This window comes from Cutaneotrichosporon cavernicola, assembly GCF_030864355.1.
Source record: "Cutaneotrichosporon cavernicola HIS019 DNA, chromosome: 1".
Lineage (NCBI taxonomy): Eukaryota > Fungi > Basidiomycota > Tremellomycetes > Trichosporonales > Trichosporonaceae > Cutaneotrichosporon > Cutaneotrichosporon cavernicola.
In genome coordinates this window covers 752719-777999 of record NC_083393.1, presented here as the reverse complement: position 1 = coordinate 777999, position 25281 = coordinate 752719, and the positions used below count along the sequence as shown (strand labels likewise).

Sequence of the window (25281 nt, the reverse complement as noted above, 5' to 3'; positions counted from 1 at the left end):
ACATGGCCAGATAACTACATTACCGCGGGGCAGGGAAGGACACGTCGGCGTCCCGGCCTCCAAACTCGAGAGGGGGAACGTCAGCCCTGCTCAGCTCGGGCGCGGCGTCCGCCTCCTCCTCCATCTCGCGCTGCTCCTCGATCGCCTCGTCCTCCGAGTCCCCGTGGTCCCCGTGGTGGTCGAGGTACGCGTCCTCGCGGTCGTTGCGCGCGTGTGGCCCGAAGGGGTTGGCCTTGCGTGCTGCGGCCTGGTCCATGCCCATGTCGCGCATCATGCGCTCCATGTGCGCCGCCTTTGCTGCCGAGGCCTTCTCCTCCTTTTCTGCCTTGAGACGCTCCAACTCAGGTCGATAGTCCCTGGGGTCAGCTGCCTATGGTCGAATTGCTGAAGATGAGGATTCGCTCACTTGAGATACTCCTGCCGGCACTCCTCGACAGCATTGAAGAACTCCTTCATCCCTGCGCCGGTCATTGCGCTCACGCCCACCGCACGGAGGTTGTTGTAGAACTCCTCGAGCACGAGGCACATGCTCCCCATGAGAGAGTTCATGTAGCTCTCGCCGTTCTCGTCTCGGCCACGCTCCTCAAGTGCGGCCTGGAACGCCTCAAAGTCCTTCATCCAGTCGATCGCAAAGTCGTGCGGCTCAACGTCGATCTTGTTGAACACAAGGATGAATGGGAGACGGGTTTTGTAGAGGATCCTGGTGTGAGCAAGCGGCGATATCAGAGCGCGGCACTCACGAGCACGCATACAGCATGTTGCTCATAAACGTCGCTGGCGACGTCGTACGCGGCGTGTCAATAACATACGCCACACAAGTCGGAAGACTCGAAGCAATCGCGTCCGTGATAATAGCACCCGAAGCGGACCACGTAAAGATCTCAATCTGGCCCGGAGTGTCGACGAGCACGTAGCTGGTGTCAGTGACGTCAAGCTTGAAGCCTAAAACCCACTCTACCGTCTGTGCACGCTTCTCGACAAAGCCCAGCACCTGGTCAAACTTGGTGGTGAAGAGGTTCAAGGCCGTCATGATACCACCGTTAGGGCCGAGATTGTACTGCTTCATGACCTCCTTATAGTCGACCGTGTCGCGGATGTCAATGTTTGCCGCGTAGGGCATATGGCTGACAGCGGGGTCGAGGTTGAGGATGTAGGGTGGCTTGTCCTTGCTGTGGAGGTACGAATTGAGGCGCTGCATGAGGGTTGTTTTGCCCTGGGGTTAAAGAGGGTTAGGGGAGAGGGTGGCAGAGGGAGGAGAGAGAATGAAGAGGAGGAGGAGGACGAGGAGGAGGAGATCAAAGGCCAGAGGTGCGCGTATCTCATCCTCCATGACAGAGACACCGGGCTGAAGGAATGACAAGACATCTGAACTACTCACCGACCCAGCCATTCCAATAACGAGAACCACGACCGGCTCTTTCTCCTTCTCCTTGTCCGCGACGGGAGTCGAGGTCGACATCGAAGCTGGCTGCGTCTCCATGTCGAGTAGTTGGTGGGTGGCGTGTTATTGACCTTGATCTTGTCGTCATGACCGAACATTTGAGCACCTCCACCGGTGGAGACGTTATTCGAGTGGCCCATATACGCGACCCTAACCGCGCGCTAACTGATCTGGGCCTCCACATCATGTTGGGAGGCCGCGTCTGCCCACTCTGCCATCGAAACAGCCATATTTCTATTCTCGTCTCGTCTCGTCTCGTCTCTTCTCTTCTCAGCACATCATCAATCATGGCAGGTCGAATTGCAGCTTCCGAGACCGAGGTGTGAGGTTTTCAACCGAGCGAGCTGACTCCAGCTTCAAGGTCGTTGGGATCATGAACAACCAGCCGGACGTGTTGGTCGGTACGTCCTCTTCCCGACTGTCCTCTTCTTGACCCACCTCTCTTGTTGCGGACTGTGACTGCCCTCGGTGCTCATTCCCGGTCCAAGCTGACCCCAAGCCATCGTCAAGGCGCACCTCCCCGATGACCCCAAGACGAAGGGCCACCTCGGCGACCTGTACATCATGGACGTCGACAAGGATGGCACCTACTTCCGAGTTTGTCTGCGTCCCCCTCCATCCCGCGAAGAGATCGTGGTAAAGGTCCCCCTCGATCCGCCCGTGAAGGACGGGTGGGCCGTGCGTCCGCGCTTGTTTGCGATGCGCGAACAGGTCCGCTCAAAGTACAAGATTGCAAGTCGAAATTGAGTTTAGCTGACCCAAGCCATCGCATCCTACCATTGATTACTTCAAAACACCGCCTATGTTCCCGTTCACGCTGCCGCTGTTCGCCGCGCTCGTTTGCCTGCTTATTCTTTACTTTGGGGAGGGGAAGAACCAAATGATCGACGACGCGCGGCAGTGGATCGGGGTGCGCGCGGGGTTCTCAACTATTACGTGGTGCACTTATTTTGCAGCGGCCATGGTGAGTTCTAGTGCAGGCGAGTTGGGAGGGAATGGAGGAGAGGGGAGCAAGGGATAGGGAGACGGAACCAGGGTCATTCCGCGTCGGATCTGGGGATTGTGGGCTGACTCTAGCACCTCGCGGCCGAGCCAGCGCTCCTGATCTGGATGACTGGTCGGCACCACGTCCCCATCGGTCCGCGTCTCAAGTGGCTCGCTTGGAACGTCGTCGTTGGGTGGGGCGCGATCGACGAGTTCTTCGAGTGCAGTGAGTCAAACTGGAACGGGTCAATCGTGAGCTGACAGCAGCCCTGTACGAAAAGGTGCGGCACGTGTACAAGCAGACGGACGTGGGCGACATTGGGCCGTACATCAAGACCGCCGTGTCGGAGGAGAAGAAGACGCAGTAAGGCTTGTAGGGCTAATTGTTGCATCGCTGTCTTGCGTCGTCATGGTTGCATCGTGTGAGCGTTGGGGACTCACCTTGTGTCGTCAGATTGGAGCACTGGGACGCCTATGGAGATGACCTGAGGGTTGGGACTGCTGCTACTGCCGATCACCTGGAGTACTCGAGTGAAGTTGAGATACCAGGCCGATAAGCAACGAGCGCTGTTCACGCATACCTCGCCCCCAATCTCGCAGAACGCCTCTTGAGTACTACCTCACGCAAACGCCTACACACACCCACGCGCAACAATACTCGATGCATGCCCAGTCCTCGGACCGGGGTTGCACTACAGATAATATCTGTCCCATCCGGGGACAGGCGCTGCTGCGTGCAGATGCTAAGCGACCTGGGGCTGTGGGGGAATGACAGGTGCGGGAATGGTGCGGAAGTGGTAATATTGATGAGATAGGTTGGTTGCGGGTAAGGGGCTGCGTATCAGTTGCCCTCATGCTATGCCGAATCGTTATATTGTCGAGGGCGGGCAATGTACGTGTGAGATGTCGGGGACGATGCGGCGAAACCGGTCGATTCTAGGCCGGCACACTGGCGCGTGCCGACATGCGGAGAGAGTCATAACAAATAAGAGCACGGGAAAACGGGGCATCGTGGCTTAGGCGCCAAAGTTGAAGCCACCTTGGGGAGCAGCGACGTTGGACTGGAAGGCGTACTGGCCCGAAGAGTCGACGGCCGGGGCGGCCCCGTCCGCCTCCTCCTCCTCCTCGTCGGGGAAGAACTCTGCGCGAGTTAGCACCAAGTCAAACAAACTAACTCACTGTCCATGATGTAGAAGCACTTCTTGTAGATCTCGAGGTTCTCGTGGTGCTGAAGGTTGTGGATCGAGTACATGCCACCAGCCTCCTCAATGAACTGGGCGTACTGGTTGGTCGCGCCCGGGCCTGCGGCCTCCTTGTCCATCTCGCCGACCTTGAGAATGTTCTCAAGACCGTCCAGAGACACCTGGATTATCTTGTTGTCCATCGACTGCAACAGGTCGCACATGGGCTTGATGCAGCCCTGGCTGACAAGGTAGCGGATCTGCTGGGGCTCCGAAAGACCACCAGAGGTGGCGTTCGAGATGGCCCAGCAGGCCTCCTTCCTGGTCTTGAAGTCGGCGTGCTGGAGGATGTTGATGAGGGGAGGGATGATGTTGGCGTCAATAATGGCCTGGATCTGGTTGGGCGAGCCGGCGGTGATGTTGGAGATGGTCCAGCACGCCTCCTTGCGGATACCGTCCTTGGGTGACGAGAGCAGGCTCAGCAACGCCGGGAGAGCACCAGACATGATGACTATCTGGGTCTGGAAGTCGTCGCCGGTGACGATGTTGCCGACCGAGCGGAGAGCAGGGGTCTGGACAGCGGTCGAGGGGTGCATGAGCAGGTCGACGAGGCGGCGGCAGACACCCGAGTCGATGACTGCCTGGATCTTGTCGTTGGTGCCGTCAGAGAGGTACGAGATGGCCCAGCACGCGTCAATGAGGACCTCGTCATCAAGCGAGTAAATGAGCTTGGAGAGAACGGGCAGAGCGGGGGCAATGAGCTCCCAGTTAGGCTGGGGCGACTTGCCACGGCAGAAGTTGGATAACGTCCAGGTGGCGTTGCGGAGCATCGAGAGCTTGTGGTTCTCGTTGAGGAGCTGAAGCAGAGGCTGGAGCGCGCCCTGGCTTAAAACGTGGTCGCGGCACTTGGGCGAGTCACCGGCAATGTTGCCGAGAGCCCACACAGCCTGCTCACGGACGTCGGGAACAGGAGAGGAGAGTAAGCGGATGAATAGGGGAACGGCGTTGTTGGCGATAACAACCTGGGTGTGTTCCGACGTGCCCGAAGCAATGTTGGTCAGTGCCCAGGCAGCCTCGAATTGGAGCATGGCATTGTTCGAGTTGAGGAACTCGACAAAACGGGGAACAACGCCACACTCGATCACACGGTCGATCGGGGGATTCTTCTCCTTGGAGAGCAGCTTGCGGAACTTGGTGGTGGCCTCAAGCTGGGTCTCTTGGTCGCTCGAGTAGATCTCCTGGAACATCTGCGGTAACGACTCGCCAAACTCCTCAGTCTCGTCGTCAGAGTCGACATCGTCAGCAGCGGGCTGGAAGTTGCGACGCTTGGCGATAGACTCCTCGCGCTGCGATGGTCAGTTGTGATTCTGCACAGATCATGCTGCGCCTGGGTGGCCGTGCTTCGTGGGCCCGCGCATCTCCCCCTTGGGTGGATACTCGACATGGTGGTCGACGCGCGAAAGCGCTATGAACAGCGAGTGGCGTCTGTCACATGAGCCTGCATCAACATACCTTTTGCCTGCGGATCTCGACCTGCTGCTCCTCACGACGACGACGGAGCTGCGTTGTCAGCGTGTGCTCTGGGGTGGTGGCAATGAGGGAAAGTTGGGTGGCGTGGTGAATTGGTCTTGTTGGGTGATGAATGGCGAATGGAGACCGTATGCGCTATTCAACACCCTGATGACTTGTTGACCAACGAGACGGATGAATGAAGGGAAGGAAACAAGGGACGATGCTCACCTCTGCAGCAGAGAACTGGGTGCGGCCTTTGAAGTTCTGGCGGCGATGGTCGAGGTTACGGGTCTCCATTATGCCGAGGTATGGGCTTTTGTTGAGGAAGAAGGGGGGGAGTGAAGACGGGTAAAGTTGAAGAAGAGGAAGAAAGATGAGAGATGGATAGATATAGAGGGAAGGGAAGAGGAGCAAAGTGAAATCAAGTGGAAAGGTCTTGCCTTGTTGGTGGCTCCTGTTGTTGTCTGTCTATGGTGATGCGAAGCAAGAGTATACAGTGGGGGAACGGGACCAAATTAACCCATTTTGCCTTACCCCTGGTCTAGTTCTAACTGATGGGAAGCGGGTTCATACCTAGCAAATGTACCTTTACTTAGTGGCAAATGGAAAAAGCGGAGTCAATTCCATCCAAGACGTCACAAAAATGCCACACTCTACGTGGGATCAAATAAAATATGCATCCAATGATGAAGAGTGGCAAAGGGGCTTATGTGAGGGTGGGAGTGGTGAGTGTAATGTACAGCAAAGCGGTGATGCAATACACACTGGTCAGCCTGGCCAGTCACGGTCAGGAGCGATAAGACGACGCGGGCACGTCGTCATACAGATCCTCCAGTGACCACTTTTTCCGAATCGGCAGGTCGAAAGGCTCGCAGACAAGTCCGTCTTGCAGACGGAGAATGGCCGTCCACGCGATCATTGCGGCGTTGTCTGTCGTCAGCGACCAACACCCACCCGACCAGTTTACCAGTACACAGTTCTATTGGAGGGTAGTAAGCGGGTATAGCGCCGCTGTGGATAGCGTCGCACATGGCTTTCATCCTGCCATCAGTAGAATCTCCAGCGTTGAACCAACGATTCTCGGAGATATTTGTTGGATCCGACGCCGCCGCTGACAACAAGGCCTCTGACCGGGAATCCGAGCGTGTCGATAGCTAGGTGTACCTTGTCGGCGAGATGGCGCATCGCGGCAGTCTGAAACGCGCGCGCCACGGCACGTTGTACGGCCTCGGACACTCCTTCAGACCCATGAGATTCCTTCTTCGCCAGCCGCTCCGTGGCGCTAAGGAGACCAGAGAAGGAGAACGCGAGAGTATCCTTGTTCCGTCCCTCCAGCGGGAGAGGGAGACGTAGTGGTGCCTCATCGTACGGCGGTAATGGAGGTCGTGCGGCGTATTCTTCCAACACAGGTCCCAGGCCGCGTGTAGGAGAGGGCGGGAGGTGGAGGAGGCGCGCAACCTTGTCAAACACGTCGCTGGTGTTAGCTGTCATGGTTATCGGAGCAGCTCACCCGACGGCGTTATCTGTGGTGGTCATCACGATGCGATACTTGCTCATGTCCTCGGCGAGGACGAGCTGCGTATGTCCCCCGCTAACGAGGAGGGTGAAGAACGGAAACTCTGGGGGCTTCTCTTCAGTAAGAAGAGCGGTGAGTGCGTGTGCCTGCATGTGGTGCACGCCGACGATGGGCTTACCGCTCGCTGCGGCCAGCGCGCGTGCGGCAGTAGTGCATACAGTGAGGCAGCCGAACATCCCCGGCCCGCGGGTGTATGCTATTGCATCGAGGTCGTCGAGGCGGAGTTTCGCGTCGGCCAGGGCTTGTGAGATGGCTTTGGGCTTGTATCAGCGACGGCTCAGGCAAGCGGGGGAAAGGGGGAGGGGAGAAGGGAGGGAAGGAGGAGGGAAGGGAAGGACGGAGGGAGAAGAGATGACTGAAAAGCTAGTAAGCTCACCATGTCGCGGAGATGTGCCTCATGGGCAGCAATAGGATGGATCCCTCCATACTGCCGATTGATATCGTGTTGCTTACACACGACTGACGAGAGAATCTGGCGATCTGAAGTGACCACTGCGGCACAAGCATCGTCCGCGCTTGACTCTAAGCCTAAGATGCGCATGACATGTTGAGCACGGGCTGTCGAGTGGATTGCGCGCGATGCTCGTGATGCCCAAGTTGCCCGAGTCCGCATAAACATGGTGGATGGAATGGAGGGGAAATGAAATGGAATGGAAACCGCGTTGTGCCTGGCTTTGCCGTTCTACCGAGTTAACCGATGGAAAGCGAGGTTGAGCCATCGGCACAAAGCTCTGTGGAATGCAGTGCCATTTCTACAATCATCTTCATGTACAGCATGACGGTCACGGCTCCGAGCAGCGTGGTGTGACGTTTAGAAAAGCGTCAACAGGTGATATATATTAAGCAGCCTATTCTTAGTCTCCACAACAACCTCACTGCACTACACAGCAACACCATGACCGCCCTCACAATCACGACCACGGCCACGCCGACGCCCCCGCCTCCTCCGTACAAGGACGAGCACGACCAAGATACGTTCATCCACGAAAAGAAGAGCGCGCTGCACCTCACCTCGCCCGTCGCCCCCGCCTCCTCCACCTCCACGGCCAAGTACGAGAAAGTCATCTGCAGCCACGACGTCAAGCTCTCGCCCAAGTGCCGCGGCTTCCTGATCGGGCTCACCGTTATCAATCCGGCTGTTGGTCTTGCCGTCGCTCTCTGCCCTCACGGCCGCCGGCGAAAGTGCCGTACGTGTGGCGCGGTGGTAGTCGTGTCGCCCAAGCGGGCGTTCTGCTGAGCGACGAGTGAGGGGTGTGGGGAGAGAGGAGACAGAACAAGCCAGTGCCCCCGCCCAGCCCAGATACGTAGACCCACGCTACACTCGATTGAGGAGTTGTAAATGAGCCCAACCCAGAAGACCCGTTGAAGTACATAATGAGCCCAACCCAGAAGACCAGTTCATGCATATAATATCAATGTCACTAGGCACTATCGATGCGAAGAGTGCAAGCTCGCAACCTAAACGCAGACTACTTGACCTGGTCGTGTACCGGATCAACAGTGATAGCCTTAGCCTTAGCCTTGATGACAGCGTCCAAGTCGATCTCGGTCACCGTCTTGCCCATGCTCGTGTTCATCTCGGCGGTCTCGATCGCGTTGCCATCCACCTTGGTGGGCTCCAGGAACTCGGTAATGACCCCCACAAGCACCTTGGGATTCATAACTGGGGAAGCGTGGTGCGCCCCTTTGACCACCTCAAGCCGAGCCCCGATCATGTGGGCCAAAGCCTTGTTCCCAACCAGGATGGACTCGTCGGCGTTCTCGCCCACCACCACGAGAACCTTCTCCTTGTCCTGAAACCCCCATCGATCCAGGAGTGGACGGCAATCCTGCACCCCCTGGCAGATCCGGCAATCGTATGCTGCGGTCTTGGCCATTGAGACCATCGAGCGCCACATCGGCCACATGGCCATGAGGAGGCCGATGACCAGCCATCCGACCCCCAGGCCTTGCTTCATGAACAAGCGCACAGCCGCTGCGGGATTGCCACTTTCGACCAACTTGTCGATATCGCCGGCGAGGGAATGGGGGACAGGAGGCCGGGAGGCGTCGACAATGATGGGCGCCTCGTATGAGATTACGGGAACGTTTAGAGTGGACGCCGCGTCGAGGGCTAGGACCGCGCCGGACGAGGTTCCGAATAGCGCTGCCGAGGGGTAAATGGCCAGGAGAGCCGCAATGTCCTCCACCTCCTTCTTGATGGTGTACGGCTGTGTATCAGTCGAGTGGCCACGGCCGCGCCTATCGTAGTTGACTACAGTGAAGGGGAGAAGGGAGGCTAGGCCGCGGAGGTCTTCACGCGAGGACAGGGCAGAAGAGATTAGGATAAGGGGAGGGCCTCTGCCTCCGCGCTCATACGCGATTGTCGTGCCGTCAGCACTTGTTACTGTGCCGGTCGTTATAATAATGGTCGTCATGAAGTGGGCCAAGTGGGTGATGTGTGTGGCATTCGCATCTTCGAATGAATATGAGGGGGCTAGAACCAAGGTCCTCGTGGGAGGGACGCCAATTACGCCAATTACGCCAAGAAGCTCGTCAACCATCCGTCAACCAAGACCACCCAGGCGCGCGGAATGTGGAATGTCGCAACTCTCACACAACACCAGCGTCATGAATGTCATCACTACTACTTGTCATTATACGCACATACGCACACCCTTAGAACTACAGATGAAACGGGCAGTACACGCTCTCGATCTAGCTAGTTATAACTCTTGCGGCGCTTGCCCCGGCCGCCCTCCTCGTCGTCGTCGCTCTCAGGTCCCCGCTTCGTGCTCGATAGCGATCGGCGGATACGCTGTTGCTCCGCGCGCAGCTTGGCACGCCAGCGCTTGTGCAGCACAACGTCGAGGTTGTGCTCCTCGAACTCGGCGAGCTCACCGCGCGTCATCCGGCGGCACAGCTCCAGACCAAGCAGGTCCCAGCCCTGCCAGTCGCGCTCAGCCGTCGCGACCATGCGAATCGTCCCGTCCTCCTGCTCCACTTGCTCATACACCGGCGGCTGGATGAAGCGATCGAACGACTCCTCGAACTTCTGTGATGAGAGGTTTTCCCACACACCCTCCATGACTTCGCGGAAGCGCATGAACGATAAGAGGACCTGGGCGAGGAGGGTACCATCCAGCCCCGCGGGCTCGTCGTCCTCGCTCGTTTCGGGCTCGGATTCTTCCCCCTCTTCTTCCTGCTCCTGCTCCTCCTCGTCCTCCGCCGCCACTGCCTCGTCGTCCCCCTCCGCCTCGCTCGCCTCCACATCCGTCTCATCAGACTCAACACGCGTTAGGACGCCCTCACCGTGCTCTTGAACGAGAGTGAGCATAAGGTCCACGACGTCCCAGAACGCGTCACGCGTCATGTCGCCCCATCCGCCGTACTGGACACTGCGTATCTCTGCCTTGGACGGTTTCGGCTTCTCGTCCTGTGAAAAGTCGCGGTATCTGCGGATCTCGTTGACGAAGAGGCCCGAGATCGCGACCGAGAGTTTGAAGAGCAACAGGCGAGTCTTGAGGAGAAGAACGGTCGCGTCCCATGTCTGCCGTTCGTAGCGGCCCTGGTGGATGCGCGCGGCGTCAACAGCGCTCGCAAGTTTGCCAAGCAGGCCGTACACAATCGTCGCCTGGTTGACAGCACGGAGCTTGTGGTTCTCGATCTGCTGGACGGCAGAGTGGCCGAGTCGTAGAAGGACGGCCAGGCCCTCAAACGAGCTGGCGGCCATGGCAATGTCCGCCTCCATACCCTCGACGGCGGTCTCAATTGCTGGAGGGAGCTTGGCATGCTCAAGGGAGCCGGTGTACATACACACGGTGGCGAGGAGCGCGTCTTCGAGTGCACTCTGAACCATCTTGGCGTCGTCCGTGTCCACCGACACCGACGTCTTGGAAGCGAGGTCAGCCCCCTCGATCCAGCTGAGGAGGTAGCGAGCGGAAGCAACGGCTGTGTCGTGTAGGCCACGCGCCCACGCCGCCTGCGCCTGGAACACATTCATGTCGGTTGTGACACTGTCGATGGACCGCTGCGGCACAGATGTCTTGTATGCCGCCGCGTATCTCCGTACACCGACCATGGCCGTGGCATAGGCGTCGGTGGCCATCACAGCATCAGGGGTGGCGAGAATGGCAATTTTGGATAAAAGTTCTGCGTCGGGAAGGGGTGGCGGGCCGATGCGGAGGCGGGGGAAAGAAAAGCGGGGCACGGCTCTTCCGGCGGCTATCGTCAGCTCAACCACCCCGTAGGCTCACTTGGAAAGACGTCCTCGAAAGTAGGGAGCGTCATGGTTGACACAGTAGACATTGCGCCTGGCGGGATGTATGTAATGCTGGACTCTGTACTTGCGCTGCTGGTTGTACTCATACGAGAAAGTGATGTGGTGTAACGCCCACCACCTTTAATCAGGGCAGCGACACCAGGTGGTACAGTCAACTGGCCCGTCAGTTGGCCTAATCCTTCGCCCCCCCTTCAGTCCGCCTTTTGTCCTCTGCAGTTGTGTTTTATGACTCACGGACATTGCGGACAGCATTACACCTCGTGATGATGGTGATGGTGAGGGGGAAATGATGGAGTGAGATCAACGTGGGCCACAAGCGGAGGAAGGGGAAATGTGTCGCGCGACGCTCAGACCGCCAGTATTCGGACGATCTGGTCGGCTCCCCCTTCCTTGTGAGTGAGAGTGGAGAATGAAATGATTCTAACAATCTAGATGTGGGTTAGGATAGAGAGTTGGAGTGAGGTGCTAGTATTTGATAACGAGGAAGGTTGGGCGATGAGGATGATGATATGAAGAAAGCGTTCACCGACTCTCTTCGTTTGCGGCCTCAACCTTTGCTTTAGTTTGTCAACATTCCGTCGCGTCCCAATCTGCTAATACGGGACAACGTGCCTCATCCATGCGTGATCATCCAAGCCAAGATTGTTCACGTGAATCTGATTCCGCACCTCACTACTTTAAAGGTATAGAGCCGAACATGTCCGAGGCATGAGCTATAGCCCTTTTAGGTACACAGGGGTAGCATCTGCCGGCGGCGACAGATTATTAATGGTATCATGTGTTGAACTTGTTACACATCTAGTTGGAATAGCATTTTTCATGATTCAAGCTTTCAACCTTCAAGGAATGTTACAAAATCACATCTTGGGATACCTGTGCGGTGGCCACCGTGGTCCGTGCGAATCCTAGCAACCTATTCAACACGTTCACGCGGCGACAAGACACCTTGTCATGAACAATCACACCACTTCCCTCATCAACAAGCGCATCCTTGAACGAGGTCGGCGGCTCTTCTCTCCATATCCATATCTCCATATCTAACCCCAGTTATCAACTTGTTCACAATGCCCGGTCTGCCTGGAGCAGGCGTGTTCTGCCGAGACGGTCCACCTTCTCTCCTCCACTTCTACAATCGCGACGTGTTCGCCGATGACGATGCCGCCGCGTCCCTTCCCTCGCCACCACCCGAATCGGCGTCCGAACCTAGTCCAACCCCGCGGCGGCGTAATCGCGTTGCTCTCTCCCTCTACGACTTGGACGGGACCCTTATCCGGCCCAAGAGCGGGTACAAGTTTCCTCGTAGTGCCGACGACTGGATGTGGTGGCACCGCGACGTACCCAAACGCCTTCGAGCTGACGTCGCCGCTGGAAGACACGTCATCGTCCTCAGCAACCAGAACTTGAATGGGCGTGTACTTAGAGACTGGAAGGAGAAGATCCGCATGATTGCGCACGAGGTGGGTCGAGAGAATCGAGAAGAAAGCTGACAATAAGATTGACGACGTGCCCATCCGCGTCTTTGCAGCTCTCGACCGTGACAAGTACCGCAAGCCCAACATTGGCATGCTCGAGTATGTTCTCCGCATGTATGCCGAGCGTGGATGGGACGTCGGTAAGTGTCGCGAATGCCCACGCCACCTGACATTAGATCTTAGAAAGACGTTCTTTGTCGGTGATGCCGCTGGCCGTGCTGGCGACCACTGCTCTGACGACCGCAACATGGCCCATAACGCCAACCTCACCTTCCGTACCCCCGAGGTGGGTATCGCGTGGAGGCACCGTGGGCCTCACTGACTCACCAGTTCCATTTTAATCAGCCATTCCCTCTACCCAAGGCCCCTGACGAGGTCGCTGCGGTCGGGTAGATGTTGACTCGCCACGCTTCTGTGAACCCTCCAACTCCTAACGGCATTGACCATACGAATACGCCTGCACGACCACGACACAACAGCTCGGCTCACGCATCGAGCCCCATCCCCTGCATCATACTTCCTTGTTGTGTTTCATAAATTGGGCTACCTCTCCTGATGTACTTCGACTGTGTACCGTTGTACTTTTAGAGCTTGGCGAGGATGTTGTCCGCGGTTGTGTCGATGGCTGAGGTTAGCGGGCTGGCTAGGAATGGCCGACCCATAATGGGTCAGACGAACAGCCACTTACACTTGCTCGAGTCACCCTCGACGACAATGTCAACGATCTTGCCGTCCTGAATGACAATCACCGTGCGCTTGCAGCGGAGGCCGCCAAGGCCGGCAGTCACGTCGAGGACGGTGCCAAGGGCGTGGGTGAGCTCACACTGGTCGTCGGCGACTGTGGTCAGCGAGTAGAATGACGCAGATGAGGGATGAGGGGAGTCAGTATCTCTCTGAGCACCTGAGGCGGCACTTGGCAGGCTCAGTAGGGGTACTTCCAACTTGGCGTTGTACTGCAGCAACTGGACGTCGTACCTCTGGCCAACAGGGCCGGCGTCGACGTCGGCAGCTGCCAACTCGCAACGAGACAATCCTAAAGGGCCACCTGATACCCCCCCATAGCACAAGAGGGCAACTCGATCCAATTACTGGCAACTCCTAGCTGCCGTTCCACTCACCAAACTTCATGCTCTCAGGGGCGTGCATGGCCTTCTTCCAGGCATTAACAACAAAGAGGTCGTTGACGGAAACGACGTAGATGCCGTCAACGCCCTTTGCCTTGAACTTGTCCACGTCGGCAATAAAGCCGGGCACCTGCGACGAGCAGGTGGGAGTGAAGCTTGGGTCAGCGCCGAGCAACAAAGTGGGGGTTTGGAGGGTGAGTGAACTTGTGATGAGAAAGCAACTCACGCGCCTGGAACAGTCACGATAATATTCTTGCCTGGCAGCGAGGAAAAGTCAACACGCTTGTCCATCGCATCAACCTTGACGGGAATGGAGGGGATCTTGTCCCCAGCCTTGGCCTGGGCGGCAGTCTGGAGCGAGCGGGCAGCCATGGCTAGTGTTAGCTGACAAAAAAAGAATGAGGAGGACTCACCGAACGGAACAACGCGGGGAGTAGTACGAGCAAAGGCACTGTGAGTGATGTGTGAGAAAGGAAGGGAAGATGGGCGGGTGGTAGTAGCCGTAGCGTAACCGTAACCGGAGTAGGACCGAATACCGAGGTCATCCAAGAAGAGAGTGTCAGCGGAATGAGGAGGAGGTTGGAGTCGGGGCAACTTACAGAGTGCGGGTTGGGAGGGCGCGGACGAGGAAGGACATGTTGAGGAGAGAAGGTATAAAGATGTAAAGAGACGTGACTATGTGCCAAAGTTGACGAAAGCTGATCCTAATTGATGGCAAGGTGGGTTCCCCCCTCCTACAGGCTACAGGGGCCAATGTTGGTGGGCAAGGGCGACGTCATGGGTCCCTCGGATATACTTCCGTGGCACGGAGTGACTCCTTCCAGGTTCACCAGTTGTACCAGTTGTCAGGCTCACAAACTAGCCAGTTCCCGACTGCAAACGCCTGCCTCCACCACCACTTATCGCAGGCCATGTCGGAGATCCCGGACTTGTTATTTGTTACGCGATCTGGGTTTTACCCGCTTGTAAATTCATGACTCACTGCGGACTGGCAATAAAAACAGAACCTCAAAAGTTTCCAATATGGAATTGCTACAGCTTGCCCGGTAGTCAGACATGTGTGAGCGGAACAGAAGCACAGCAACATGTCTACCAGAGTGAGAAAGGCGACGCAGGCTGTGCTGCCAAGAGGAGGAAGAGGATGGCTACGAAGCAGCACTCAGGAGACCGGCTAGGTTAATATGTCAGCCATACGAACCAGGCCACGTCACATTCAGTAACGGCCTCGCCACTTCCCCAGAGCCTGTGTTCGGCCCGAGTGTCATGTCCGCCTCGTATGCCTCAGCCTCTTCCCAAGAACATGACTCGCCCAAGCCGCCCAAACCTCGCGCACAAGCCATGAGATTATATCGCATCACATATGATGGTAGCCATACCCAAACTTATAGATGCTATTACGTCTCTGCCACACAATCAACCCGCCAACAACCCGCTCAGTCCTTGACCGTGCCCGAGTTGTCCGAGCAGCCCCAAGGCTTACCAATCGGCTTCTTGGTGACGGAAATGAGATCCTCAATCGCGCCGTACGTGCCCGCGACAAAGAGGAAAGCAGCGAGGATGATGATAAGAATGTTGAGATAAAGCCCCATCCTGCGCTTGGTGGTGCGCACGTCTGAGAGGCGCCAGTTGTCATGGATCCACATGAAGGCATATGGGAAGAAACAGACGCTGTGGACGTCAGTTTAAACACTCTTGGAGAAGTTTGGAGGAGTTTGGAAGGTTTGTCACAGGCCTGTGGACTTACAGAGGGCAAATGAGGGCGCCAATGAGCGAAATAAGGGTGCCGAAAATGGGAATGGCCGAGGCAATGATGTAACCGACGAGGACGGAGCCCAGGACGCAGGAAAGCCAGGTGATCCAGTGCGTCTTGGTGCTGTGGTTGAGGTGGTATGAGCCCGAGAGGATGCGGACGAAAAGGTTCTTGCCGGCAAGATGGGAGAAGATGGTGAGCGAGGCGAGGAGACCGGGAATGGCGATGCCGTAGCAGACCTTCTTGAGGAGCGCACCAGCAGTGCCGAGAGCGGGTGATGCAACGTATTGGCCGGCAAAAGTGTAGACGACAGAGCCGATAATGAGGTAGACGGCAGTGAGGAAGAAAACAGAGGAAACCATCGAGCGGGCGTAGACCTTGGGGTTCTTCATCTCGGAAACGATGCCAAAGCTGTTGCGTTGTCAGCTGCGTTCTTGGGGATGGTCAAGGCTGCAATCGTGAGGGTAGTGATGATTTGGCAAACACCTCCAACCCAACACACCGCCGATCCTTGACTGGTGCCTCGGCGCACGGACGATGGCGCCGGGCGACCCTGAAGTACTCACTACATGGGGGTAGCGCCGTAAGAGAAGACGATACCGTTAATCGCACTCATGGCTTCGGCCATAGTGGGGTGGGCGAAAATCTGGATGTCCTTGTCCCAAGGGCCGGTCTGGGGCGCCTCGCTGGGGCGGTCCTGAACACCGACAGCGACAGTGAGAGTAATGATCGACGCCATGATGGAGAAGAGGCCGACCCAACCGATCCAAGTGACCTTTGAGAGGGTGCGGATGGAGCCGAAGAGGAAGCCGGCGACCGCAGCGACGGCGACAAAGACGGCCGTGCAGGTGCCGTGGGCCGAGACGGCGTTGAGCGCCGTCGAAATGCCGACAAGGGCGGAGCCGATAATGAAGAGCATGACTGGGGTCAGCGAGGTGAATTGTGGCTGAGGCTGATTGAGGCTGATTGCGCCCCACGTCATGCAGCAAGGGCTGGATGAGTCATGTACGGGCGCAGCAAGTTGGAGACGGGCATGGGGCACGGCCGACAGGTGACACGGATCTGGTTAGGGCGTTGCTGCAGCAATTTCAGATGACACCGAGATCCCTGGGGACCCCAGTTGCATCTGTCTGAACCTTTGCCACGCTGCCCGGGCCGAAACTAAAAATAGGCGTTGGGACTCACAAAGCTGGAAGACATAGTAGAAGAATTCCCTTCCGAAACGGCCACCGATAACGCGACCAGCGTCGGAGAGACCGTAGACTTCAGGGTGGTTGACCTTGAACTGGCCGATGGCGAGGCCGCAGTCTGTGGGCACGTGAGCAGAAAATCTCGGTGGAGGTAGATGGTGGACCTGGATCGAAATGAAATCTCAACCCAGTACTAGGTCATGTGAGACTTTTCGTGCGCATGACCTCTGTCCAAAATCACGGGCAGACTTACAAGCAATCATGGACTGGACGAGAAAGATGATGAGAATGCCGGGGACGAGACCGAGGACACCAAAGACGGAAGGGAGGGCGAGCACACCGAGACCAAGGTTGGCCTTGGTCATGAGAATGAAACCACCCATCGAGCCGACCTGGGATTAGCTCTGGTCACATTTTTTTTTTTTGCCAAATGCGAGACGCTGTTGGACTCGCAACGGCGACGCTTCACTCACACCGCGGTAGTCGGGGCCTCCCTCTTCCAGCTCGCCGAAAACGGCATCGTGCACGGTCTGCTCGCCCGCGGGCGTCACCTCGGCATCGTAGGTTGGGGCTTGCTTGTGGCCTCCTTCCAACTCGGAGTGGCCTCCATGTGGAAACTTGTCGCCAAACTTCTCAGAGGACATTGTGATGTGTGTGTGTGTGTGTCGAGCGTCGACAACGGAGAAGGGGGGTGTAGGTGTGGGGAGGGAGTGTGGGGTAGGGTAGAAAACTAGAAAAGTGGGAGCCGCGAGCTGGCTGCTTATACAGGTAGTGGGGCTAGTGGTTGATGTCTTGTTGAGCGTGCGGGGCACGTCTGTTGTGGAGAAAAATGGAACAGAGAGCGCTCTTTTTAAGAGCTCAACAACATGACCACATGGACCGTAGGAGTTCAGGAGACCAGGAGACTAGGAGACCAACAGGAACAACCACTTGGCCCTGTAGATCGTCCCTTTAACCTGGCTGACATGATAATCTTCCAACTGCGGTTTACAGCTATTGGTAAACTGTGTTCCAACTCTCACATCACCGCACCCGGAGACAGGCGACTTGTTACAACCGGGGGGAATGCCGCCCTTGCAGAAATCGGATCAAGTTTACAGAGTCAGAGCTGCATGACTCATTCAACCTTTACCTTTTCAAGCCCCCGAGTCAACTTCCGGCCTTCCGGATCTGGCTCACTTGACCCTGTTACATTCAGGTTCCGAGAGGGAGAATGACCTGAATGGGATATGTCCATTATCGTCGCACCAACACGTGCCTGTCAGCCTGCATTTGTGCTGGATATCTAGCTGGCCAACTACCTCTGACAATGCACGAGCCGCCTCGACGTCCTCAAGTTTCTAGTGGCATACCAAAATCCTAAAGTTGATACTGACAGAGGTCTGCACAATCTGCACGGGCCCGGATTGATGCGATGCAAATATGCCGAGAATGAAAATCAAACAAACCAGCTGAGCAGCCAAAAGCAAAGTGCCAAGACGATCAACGTCTGTTGCCCACCTCGATTGCGTCCTGATCGAGCGACACGTCGGACTGATCCTGTGCCTATTCTAATTGAGAGTGGGGGACCGCGCAGGCGACAGCGGAGATGGGGTGGGGGAGGGGGGCGGTGGGTGGGGGAAGGGGATGGAGAGGTAGGAGCCAGTGGGGAAACAATAGGGCTCAGCAAGACACGCGGAGCACCTGGATGGTGCGGTGCAACCTGAACGAGCGTTGCTTTGTTGTAGAGCGCTTACAAAGTGCCCAAGAATCAGCGCAACTCAAGACCCGACCGGACGGGCGGAGCTCGGAGTGGAGGTGGGGTGCGGGGTAAAGTGACAGTACATTCCGGTTGTCGGCAAGTATAAGTGGGGGTTGAGTTCTGTCCGAATTTTGACCCCTGATCGTTCCTTGGCGGTAAGACGTGAATCAAGCGCGATTCTCATGAGAGAGCATGTCGGGCACTGTGGAGAGTTTGTTGGAACGAGGCACATATCAAGTTGAGCAGGCCCCGTGGGGGAGCTAGAAAGACGTTTATACCTGGCTCGTTGTTGCTGGGGGGCAACCAGCCGATGGGTTTCTTCCGAAAGATTGTCGCCATGTGAAGACGGTCACTGGTGGCGTGCCTGTCCTCGTTTCCGACTCTCGCATTGCTGCTTTGCCCTGCCTCTCGCTCTTCTCCCTATGTATCAACCTTCTGTCCGTTTCAGCACAGTTCGTGTCAGTTTTCTAGCGCCACTCGCCACAACGCTCAGGCCTCCCTTCATCCCGGCCTCTCTCCATGTCTTGACCTCGTTCGCCATTGCACCGTTTATCAGTGATTCCGAGTTGCGTTTGCTTCTGCCTCTCAGTCCTCTCCCGTTTCAGTTCCATTTCGTCGGTTTCGCCCAGGCCTTGGTCCCTTCCGCCATCGCACCTCTGGCAAATCATACATAGATATCAAACATTTCGAACATACCAACCGCCCCTTGCGAACGGGCCTACAAAGCGCGCATCTATATGTCGCGTCAGGTGTGTGGCAAACCTCGGCTCTTCAGCCCATCTAGATGATCCTGGAGCCGTGGCTCTGGATCAAGTTATACGCCATAGAAACCTTGGTTGGGTCGATTCGGGCCAAACGAGGGCATCGGCACAGCCTGTCTCGCCCGGAACTGTGGGAGGCGCCCTGATCCTGTCCAGTGCGACTTCCCGAACTCGGAGCCAGACGACACTCCCTCATCGCTGTGTCCGTGGCTGTCGTACGACTGTACGTCGACGATGGAAGCCGTTTCACTCATGACCTCGGGAAGGAAGGCCTGCTCGCGCGTCGGCGTGAGTGCTGGCGAGTGCCGGTAGATGGTGTTGATGATAGGCGCGCCGAGCTCGCTCATGTCCATGCTCAGCGTGCTCCCAGAGTCCCTGTTGTCGCGGGACGAAACACTCGAAATGAGGCCCGATTTGTGCAAAGGCGGGCGCGGGCCACGCGGAGTGCTCACAGGCGAGCGGGTGAGGACGCGCTCAATGTCCGTGGCTGTAGTGCTGTGCGATGCGGTCGACAGCGAGCGCAGAAGCTGCTTTGCAGAGTCGTCCTGCTCGCGCATCTGCCAGACCTGACGCACCGAGGAGATGCTCGACGTACCCGAGTGCTGAGCGAGGACGAACTCGCCGGCCGCGGTAGGCGGCGTCTCGATATTGAACGACGTCTGGCTGCGAGGGCTACTGTAGGCCTGGGCCACCCGCGAGCCAAGTGCAGAGGTGTACGAGCGCCGGCCTGAGGCCGAGGAGGTGTACCCACGATTGCCGTGCGAACCAGACGAGCCCGAGCTCGAGTACACAGGACTCAGCGGGACTGTCGGGGAGTGCAGGCCAGCGCTGCTGGCGACAGTAAAGCGACGCAAGGCGTCCTCGCGTGTCTCGAATTGCGCGACTCTAGCCTTGAAAGCAGGTAGGATGCCGCTGTCATGAGAGCTCGAAGCATTTGAGACGTGTGACTCCTCGCTCATGGGAGGAGGGGGAACCGGCGCTGGTATTGGCCGGAAGCGGTCTGGGATTCCGCGCGACATGTGAGGCGAGGGACCTGGTGGGACAGGCAGTGGCATCGTGTACACAGGCTGGCTGATGGTGGGCGGCGACTCAAGGTTGTCGTCCGAGCTGTCCGTGTCCGACGAACGCTTGAGCTGGGGCATGTCATCACCATCACTCTGAGCCGTGTGGAAGCTGTCTCCCCCACTCGTGTCGACGCGACTTAGCACGTTTGGCGGGTGCAGGTCCTCGTCCGCAAGTTCTTCGCGCGTCCGACCCGCCGTCGCAGCGAACAGGGCAGCCTGACGGCCGTTGGGAGTGGAGGAGCCTTCTCGCTCAGTCGCGCGCGGTGCCGGGAAGGACGTCTGCGTTCCAAAGGTGGCGGAGCGGGGCGAGGGCCCAGGGGTGCCGAACATTTCCGAGACGGGGGTGAACGTAGCGAAAATGGGGCTCACTGGCGAATCGTCTAGCGAGATCATTGCTGTTTGGCCGGACACGGTGCGCCCAGCGAGGTTGCGACCCCAGCTGATTTCGCGCGCACTCGACGGTGGAGGGAGCATAGGAGCATCCGCGTACGGCCCAGGGTACCGGCTCCACCCACCAGGTAGCGGGTGCGTCGCCCTGTGACCGTGCACAGAAGGTGAGATAGTCGAGCTATGCTCACTCGTCGCATCGTATCCGTCATCATGCCCGATACTGATCTTGCTCGCGATACTGAGGTTGCCAATCTCGAGGGGCTCCGTATAGTCGATACCGTCTGGGTTCACCCCAAACTCCTGTTGCGGGGATATAGGGGAGAAGCCGTCCTTCCTGCTGAGCTGTGGCGAGAACTGGCGGGCCTCCGCCGGGACAGCCGTTTGAGCCTTCTTGACAACAGCGCTACCACCACACGCGAGAGACAGGCGCTCCCCCAGGCTAGCGCGGCCGAAAGCCGAACTTCTCGGCGTCACGTCCTCTGCTGGGACCTCTGCAGCGACGAGGTCGTCGTCGTCGTCGTCGTCATCTTCGTCGTCCGCGCTCCCGCTGTCCTGAAGGTAACCTCGGGCTGCGCCGCCATCCAGACTGACAATGTCGTCGAGCATGTCATCCGTCAACGGTTCCTCCTCCTCCTCACTAATGTGATGCAGGAACTTGACGATGGGATGAACAAGTGGAGGAGTAACGGGCGAGCCGATGGGCGATGCCATTGGAGTACGGTCATTTTCAGAGTCGACAAGGGTCTCAGTCTGCTCGACGTGCGGGGTGGGTTCGCCACTGCGGCCGGGGCCGTCGGACGTAGAGTACACAGATGCGGTGTCAAACTCATAGTTTGTGCCAGTGGGCTCCTCCGCCGGCTGATATGTGTGGACCTCGTGTGGCTCAAGGTTCGAGTTGAGCGCACTCATGTCGTCGTGCACATCGCCGTTAGCCGGTGTGTCGAGACGGCTGGGGGTCTCGTGCTCGATGACTGCAAGGGCGTTGACGCGCCCGTCTCGCCGGTACCCCTCCATCACGAGACGGTCGCGCTCCTCCTCGTCTATCGACCAGGCGTTGGAGGCATACGAATCCCTGCGGCCGCGGATGGTGGACATGGCCGAACCTGGGACGACAGTGCCGACACTCGAGTACTTGGAACCTGGTGAGATTGGACGCGGCATGAGGTCCGTGTTCCCGTCTCCGGGCACCTGGAGGAGCCCAGCCGAGTACAGGTTAGAGTGCCCGTCCGAGTGCGGGTCCGAGTGCCCAGCCGACCTGGCGCACTCCTCGGAGCGCACGCGGCCCTGGGCGACGAGCGCCTCGATGTTCAGCGTCGTCGACGAGCTGCGAGCGATGGGTTGGGTACCCTGTGGCTCCCCCTTGAGCTGCTCAAACGTGTACCCTATGCCGCCGTCTTCGGGAACCCCAGGCAGACGGGGAAGGAGACTAGCTGGTTGAGACTGTGGCGGCATTGTCTGCACTGCGACGTTGACCTGCTGAGGAGTCTGGATTGCCGGCGGTGGCAGTGTCGATGCAATGCACGACCTGACAGTCCCCGCCGGCCCCGTAACTGCCATGCGAACCCTGGCACGGCGCGCATCGCTGGGCATGGGGGGCGGGTCAACTGAGAGGAAGTTGATGAGCTCGAGGGGCACGTCAACGAAAATCGAGTTGTTGAGAGTCACGCGGAGCACGTAAGCAATCTCGACTAGCTTGGAACGCGGGATCGAGATCATCCCAGTCTGCTGTCAGCTACGCCTCTCCCGCGCGCTCACTGGAATCGGAACACTCATGTCCCAGCGGTTGGACTCGCCAGGCTCCAGGCCCGTCCACCAGCTCTTGGACGTTACGTGTCCGCTGCCGACGTCCATAAAGTCCGCCTCGTTCGTCTCTTCTGACACCTTGCGACGGACCGTGTTGAGAAATTCCTGCGTGCCCTTGGCCTTGGGCACTCCGAAGGTGTTGACAGTCTGCAAAATGGCCAGTGAGCACCGTGTGATCTTCTTGTTCGAGTTGTTGCGCACACCGACTTCGCACCACACTCTCTGTCCCGCGATCCACGTCTGCCGGCCCAGTGAGACCTGGAGGAACACTTTACCCTTCTCGCCCATGAGGCTCCAGCCGAGGCGGGACTCGACAAACTCGACAATGGGTTGGCGACTCGGCGAGAGAGCCCGAGCGGGGTTGTGGTAGGGAAGTAGGACGATTGGGCGGTAGAAGTGGGCGATGGCGCGCTTACCACTCTTTGGGATGTGGAGCTTGACACTGCCCACAACAACGTAGCGGATGTTCGGGCCCTTATCCTTCTCGCCCGTGAACGACCCCTTGGCTCCGCCTCCGAGAGGAAGCTGCATGCTGAAAGGGAGTGCGTGCGTGCCCTCGTGCGCGAGATGGAAGCCCTCCTCGTCCACGTCGGACGCAAAGAGTGTCGTCGGGGACGAGTCGTGCTCGAAGAACTCGGGAAGGAGGTACTGGTGCTGGTAGAAAATGTGGCGGTTCGTCTTGGACCCTTCGACGACCTCCTCGTAGCCAATGACTCGTAGTTTGCCGGCGCCTACACGGAGGCCGTTACCGCGCTTGCCACCTCTGACAACGACCTCGAGGCGTCCACGCAGCTCACCGCCCTCAACAACGCACTCGCGTTCGATGACCACATCGAGCTCGACGCGAGCGCGACTCTTCTTACTCGCCTCGAGGCGCACCTCGTTCTTCTTCGGCGTCATTGGCGCAGGCAGAATCGCGTTGGCACTCAGGCGCCGACTCTTGGGTTTGCCGAGCATAACTTCGAGCTCCTGCGATGCACGGGTGTCACTGCTCGCAGGGTGGAACAGTGTACCCTGCCGCGCGAGCAGCGCGATCCCATCTGAGTTCGCGCGGACATGTCCGCGTCTGCGCAGCTCTATACCCTCGTCAGATAGCGGGGGGGTCAGAGGCCCGCGACTACGCGTGAAGTCTGGCTGACGCGGAGATTCTTCAGGAACAAGCTCGCGTCTGAAGTTGAGGTCACCTGTCGACTTGCGGTGCACATGACGGCTGGCGGATGGGACACGAGCGTAGCCAGGCATCCGGTTAACGACCCGGCCGGGGCAATCACCTGGCGAGTAGAGGCGAGACGCATTGTCGAGCACGACCATGCCGCCAGTCTCCGCCGCGAAGAGAGCCGCATTCTGACTATGCTTGTTTTTTCCGAGAGTCACTGAAGTTGTCGGCGCAGCAGGGCCAGCCTTGGCGGCCATTGGCCAGGGCTGGCTTCGGTGAGGCGCTGCCTTGTTGCCTTTGCTATCGCTCGATCCGAAGGAATCGGGTCCGCTGTTCTTGGCAGTGGTGAACGACTCGGCCGAGCCCGAGTTCTCCGCTGACGACGCGGGCGTCCGATTGGGTGGGAGGGGGAAGTCACTTGCAGAGTTCGTCGAGTCCGACCACCGGCTCTGCGGCTGCAAGGTGCGGGCAGGAGAGTTGGTAGTGCGCACAGCGCTTGGTGGAAGTCGCAGACGCTCATCATCGTCCTCATCGTCTGATAGGGCCTGGTATGGAGTAGTGTTCCTTGGAGGCTCCTCGCTGCTGTTGCGGAAGCGGCGCATGAACTCTGAGCTCTTAGAAGGCCGGATCTGGCGAGGCGAATTCTTAGCACCGTTGCTATTGACGAGGAGCTTCTGGGGGCTGGGGTTATCGTGAGGTTCCGAAACATTGGGATTGTTGTTGTCTAGCGGACCGAGTGGTGCCGTAAACGGGTCGCCAGGGGACAGAGGCGTGTGCGAGGCTAGAGTCGAGTTGATGGCCGCGAAAGCGCTACTCCTGGCGGCGTGTGTGGGCTTGAGAGAGAATGAGCGTGCCGCCTGTGCTTGTAGGCTGTTGACTCCTATGTCCTCGTCCTCGGGTGGTGGGTCAGGGTTGGCGATCCGGAACCGCCCCGGGGTGGTGTACGGCGCTGGGGAGGGCGGATTCGAGACACTAGTCTCTGCGGCGAAAGGGGCTCGCGGTGTGGGCGACAGTGGTGTGGGGGCCGACTTGCGGTTTGGGGAGCTATAGCCGGGGCTCACGCCCAGGCCAAAAAGCCTGTGCGTCGAGGGAGAGTGCATGACCGTGCGCCGGGCCTTGTTTGGATCAACAGTGCGGTGGCCCGGAGCGCTAGTGATGGGGAATGGATGCTAAGACAAGATAACTGGAGAACAGGATACTTGTTGGATGGGAAGACTCGGAAGTGTTGGTGTTATGGGAATGAATGAAGAGGGATGAGATTAGGGTCTCTGACTGTGGGTGATGTGGTGAACGGCTTGAATGGCAGGCAATGTTGACCTCTCATTGCCAACAGGAGAAAGCAGTCGCGCCTTCCTTCAACGTGCGTGGTTGGCTGGTTGGTAAGGTAATCTCACTTTGTAATAGGTATTAATCCCAACCTCTAATTTTCAGATGGCTCAAATCCAAGGTTTGGTCATCATCATGGGAAACCAATGGCCCATCCCTGAATATCTCCTTTCAAAACATTCAGACTTGCTGAAATGAGGCGTCTCTAGTCCCACTCACCTACATCCGCACCTGCCTTGCCTGGGAATCTAGGTAATGCACAAATACTCTAGTTGGCGTTCTGCCTACTTGGGATATTGACGGAATCCATTTACCCTGCCACAGCCACTGACTGATGATCTTGTATTCGTCAAGCGCCTGGCCAGCATGGCCAGCTTGTCAGCCATCCCAATGTTTAGCACATCCGTTGCCACGATCGGGCCCACAAAGCTAAAACCCACTCTCACCACGTGGACACCCTTGCAAGCTCTGCAACAGCTTCTTCCATCAAACTCAATACAACCAAGAGATAACCAGCAGGCTTGCTTCTCGAACACGGTCCGTGCAGAA

At 57.9% G+C, this 25281-nt stretch overlaps 11 protein-coding genes across 11 annotated transcripts; 3 read left to right on the top strand and 8 right to left on the bottom strand.

Annotated features, from left to right (window-relative positions):
* Positions 1 to 19: 19 nt before the first annotated feature.
* CcaverHIS019_0102920 (uncharacterized protein) lies at positions 20 to 1480 on the bottom strand (the record flags this gene model as incomplete). The annotated part of the gene is made up of 5 exons (XM_060598700.1): positions 20 to 356; positions 407 to 700; positions 741 to 914; positions 954 to 1213; positions 1379 to 1480. The coding sequence occupies 5 exons, from the start codon at positions 1478 to 1480 to the stop codon at positions 20 to 22; spliced, it is 1167 nt and encodes a 388-aa protein (XP_060452840.1).
* Positions 1481 to 1728: 248 nt separating this feature from the next.
* On the top strand, positions 1729 to 2793 carry CcaverHIS019_0102910 (uncharacterized protein; the record flags this gene model as incomplete). Its single annotated transcript, XM_060598689.1, has 6 exons — positions 1729 to 1763; positions 1796 to 1842; positions 1941 to 2119; positions 2205 to 2405; positions 2519 to 2651; positions 2693 to 2793. The coding sequence occupies 6 exons, from the start codon at positions 1729 to 1731 to the stop codon at positions 2791 to 2793; spliced, it is 696 nt and encodes a 231-aa protein (XP_060452839.1).
* Positions 2794 to 3441: 648 nt separating this feature from the next.
* On the bottom strand, positions 3442 to 5415 carry cut15 (uncharacterized protein; the record flags this gene model as incomplete). The annotated part of the gene is made up of 4 exons (XM_060598678.1): positions 3442 to 3566; positions 3605 to 4952; positions 5119 to 5166; positions 5347 to 5415. The coding sequence occupies 4 exons, from the start codon at positions 5413 to 5415 to the stop codon at positions 3442 to 3444; spliced, it is 1590 nt and encodes a 529-aa protein (XP_060452838.1).
* Positions 5416 to 5905: 490 nt separating this feature from the next.
* QRI7 (uncharacterized protein) lies at positions 5906 to 7073 on the bottom strand (the record flags this gene model as incomplete). Its single annotated transcript, XM_060598666.1, has 5 exons — positions 5906 to 6048; positions 6086 to 6159; positions 6194 to 6592; positions 6629 to 6954; positions 7071 to 7073. 5 exons carry the CDS (start codon positions 7071 to 7073, stop codon positions 5906 to 5908), a joined length of 945 nt encoding a protein of 314 aa, XP_060452837.1.
* Positions 7074 to 7589: 516 nt separating this feature from the next.
* CcaverHIS019_0102880 (uncharacterized protein) lies at positions 7590 to 7931 on the top strand (the record flags this gene model as incomplete). The annotated part of the gene is made up of 1 exon (XM_060598655.1): positions 7590 to 7931. One exon carries the CDS (start codon positions 7590 to 7592, stop codon positions 7929 to 7931), a length of 342 nt encoding a protein of 113 aa, XP_060452836.1.
* A 232-nt stretch (positions 7932 to 8163) lies between these two features.
* CcaverHIS019_0102870 (uncharacterized protein) lies at positions 8164 to 9111 on the bottom strand (the record flags this gene model as incomplete). The annotated part of the gene is made up of 1 exon (XM_060598644.1): positions 8164 to 9111. One exon carries the CDS (start codon positions 9109 to 9111, stop codon positions 8164 to 8166), a length of 948 nt encoding a protein of 315 aa, XP_060452835.1.
* Positions 9112 to 9395: 284 nt separating this feature from the next.
* On the bottom strand, positions 9396 to 11195 carry CcaverHIS019_0102860 (uncharacterized protein; the record flags this gene model as incomplete). Its single annotated transcript, XM_060598633.1, has 3 exons — positions 9396 to 10897; positions 10930 to 11110; positions 11190 to 11195. The coding sequence occupies 3 exons, from the start codon at positions 11193 to 11195 to the stop codon at positions 9396 to 9398; spliced, it is 1689 nt and encodes a 562-aa protein (XP_060452834.1).
* Positions 11196 to 11906: 711 nt separating this feature from the next.
* pnk1 (uncharacterized protein) lies at positions 11907 to 12820 on the top strand (the record flags this gene model as incomplete). The annotated part of the gene is made up of 5 exons (XM_060598622.1): positions 11907 to 11955; positions 12003 to 12412; positions 12450 to 12567; positions 12604 to 12713; positions 12758 to 12820. 5 exons carry the CDS (start codon positions 11907 to 11909, stop codon positions 12818 to 12820), a joined length of 750 nt encoding a protein of 249 aa, XP_060452833.1.
* Positions 12821 to 13011: 191 nt separating this feature from the next.
* Positions 13012 to 14188, bottom strand: CcaverHIS019_0102840 (uncharacterized protein; the record flags this gene model as incomplete). Its single annotated transcript, XM_060598611.1, has 6 exons — positions 13012 to 13052; positions 13116 to 13265; positions 13546 to 13706; positions 13778 to 13925; positions 13965 to 14002; positions 14151 to 14188. 6 exons carry the CDS (start codon positions 14186 to 14188, stop codon positions 13012 to 13014), a joined length of 576 nt encoding a protein of 191 aa, XP_060452832.1.
* Positions 14189 to 14984: 796 nt separating this feature from the next.
* CcaverHIS019_0102830 (uncharacterized protein) lies at positions 14985 to 17135 on the bottom strand (the record flags this gene model as incomplete). Its single annotated transcript, XM_060598600.1, has 6 exons — positions 14985 to 15219; positions 15296 to 15712; positions 15868 to 16222; positions 16487 to 16609; positions 16745 to 16883; positions 16965 to 17135. The coding sequence occupies 6 exons, from the start codon at positions 17133 to 17135 to the stop codon at positions 14985 to 14987; spliced, it is 1440 nt and encodes a 479-aa protein (XP_060452831.1).
* Positions 17136 to 19046: 1911 nt separating this feature from the next.
* Positions 19047 to 24506, bottom strand: CcaverHIS019_0102820 (uncharacterized protein; the record flags this gene model as incomplete). The annotated part of the gene is made up of 2 exons (XM_060598589.1): positions 19047 to 22169; positions 22203 to 24506. The coding sequence occupies 2 exons, from the start codon at positions 24504 to 24506 to the stop codon at positions 19047 to 19049; spliced, it is 5427 nt and encodes a 1808-aa protein (XP_060452830.1).
* Positions 24507 to 25281: the final 775 nt, after the last annotated feature.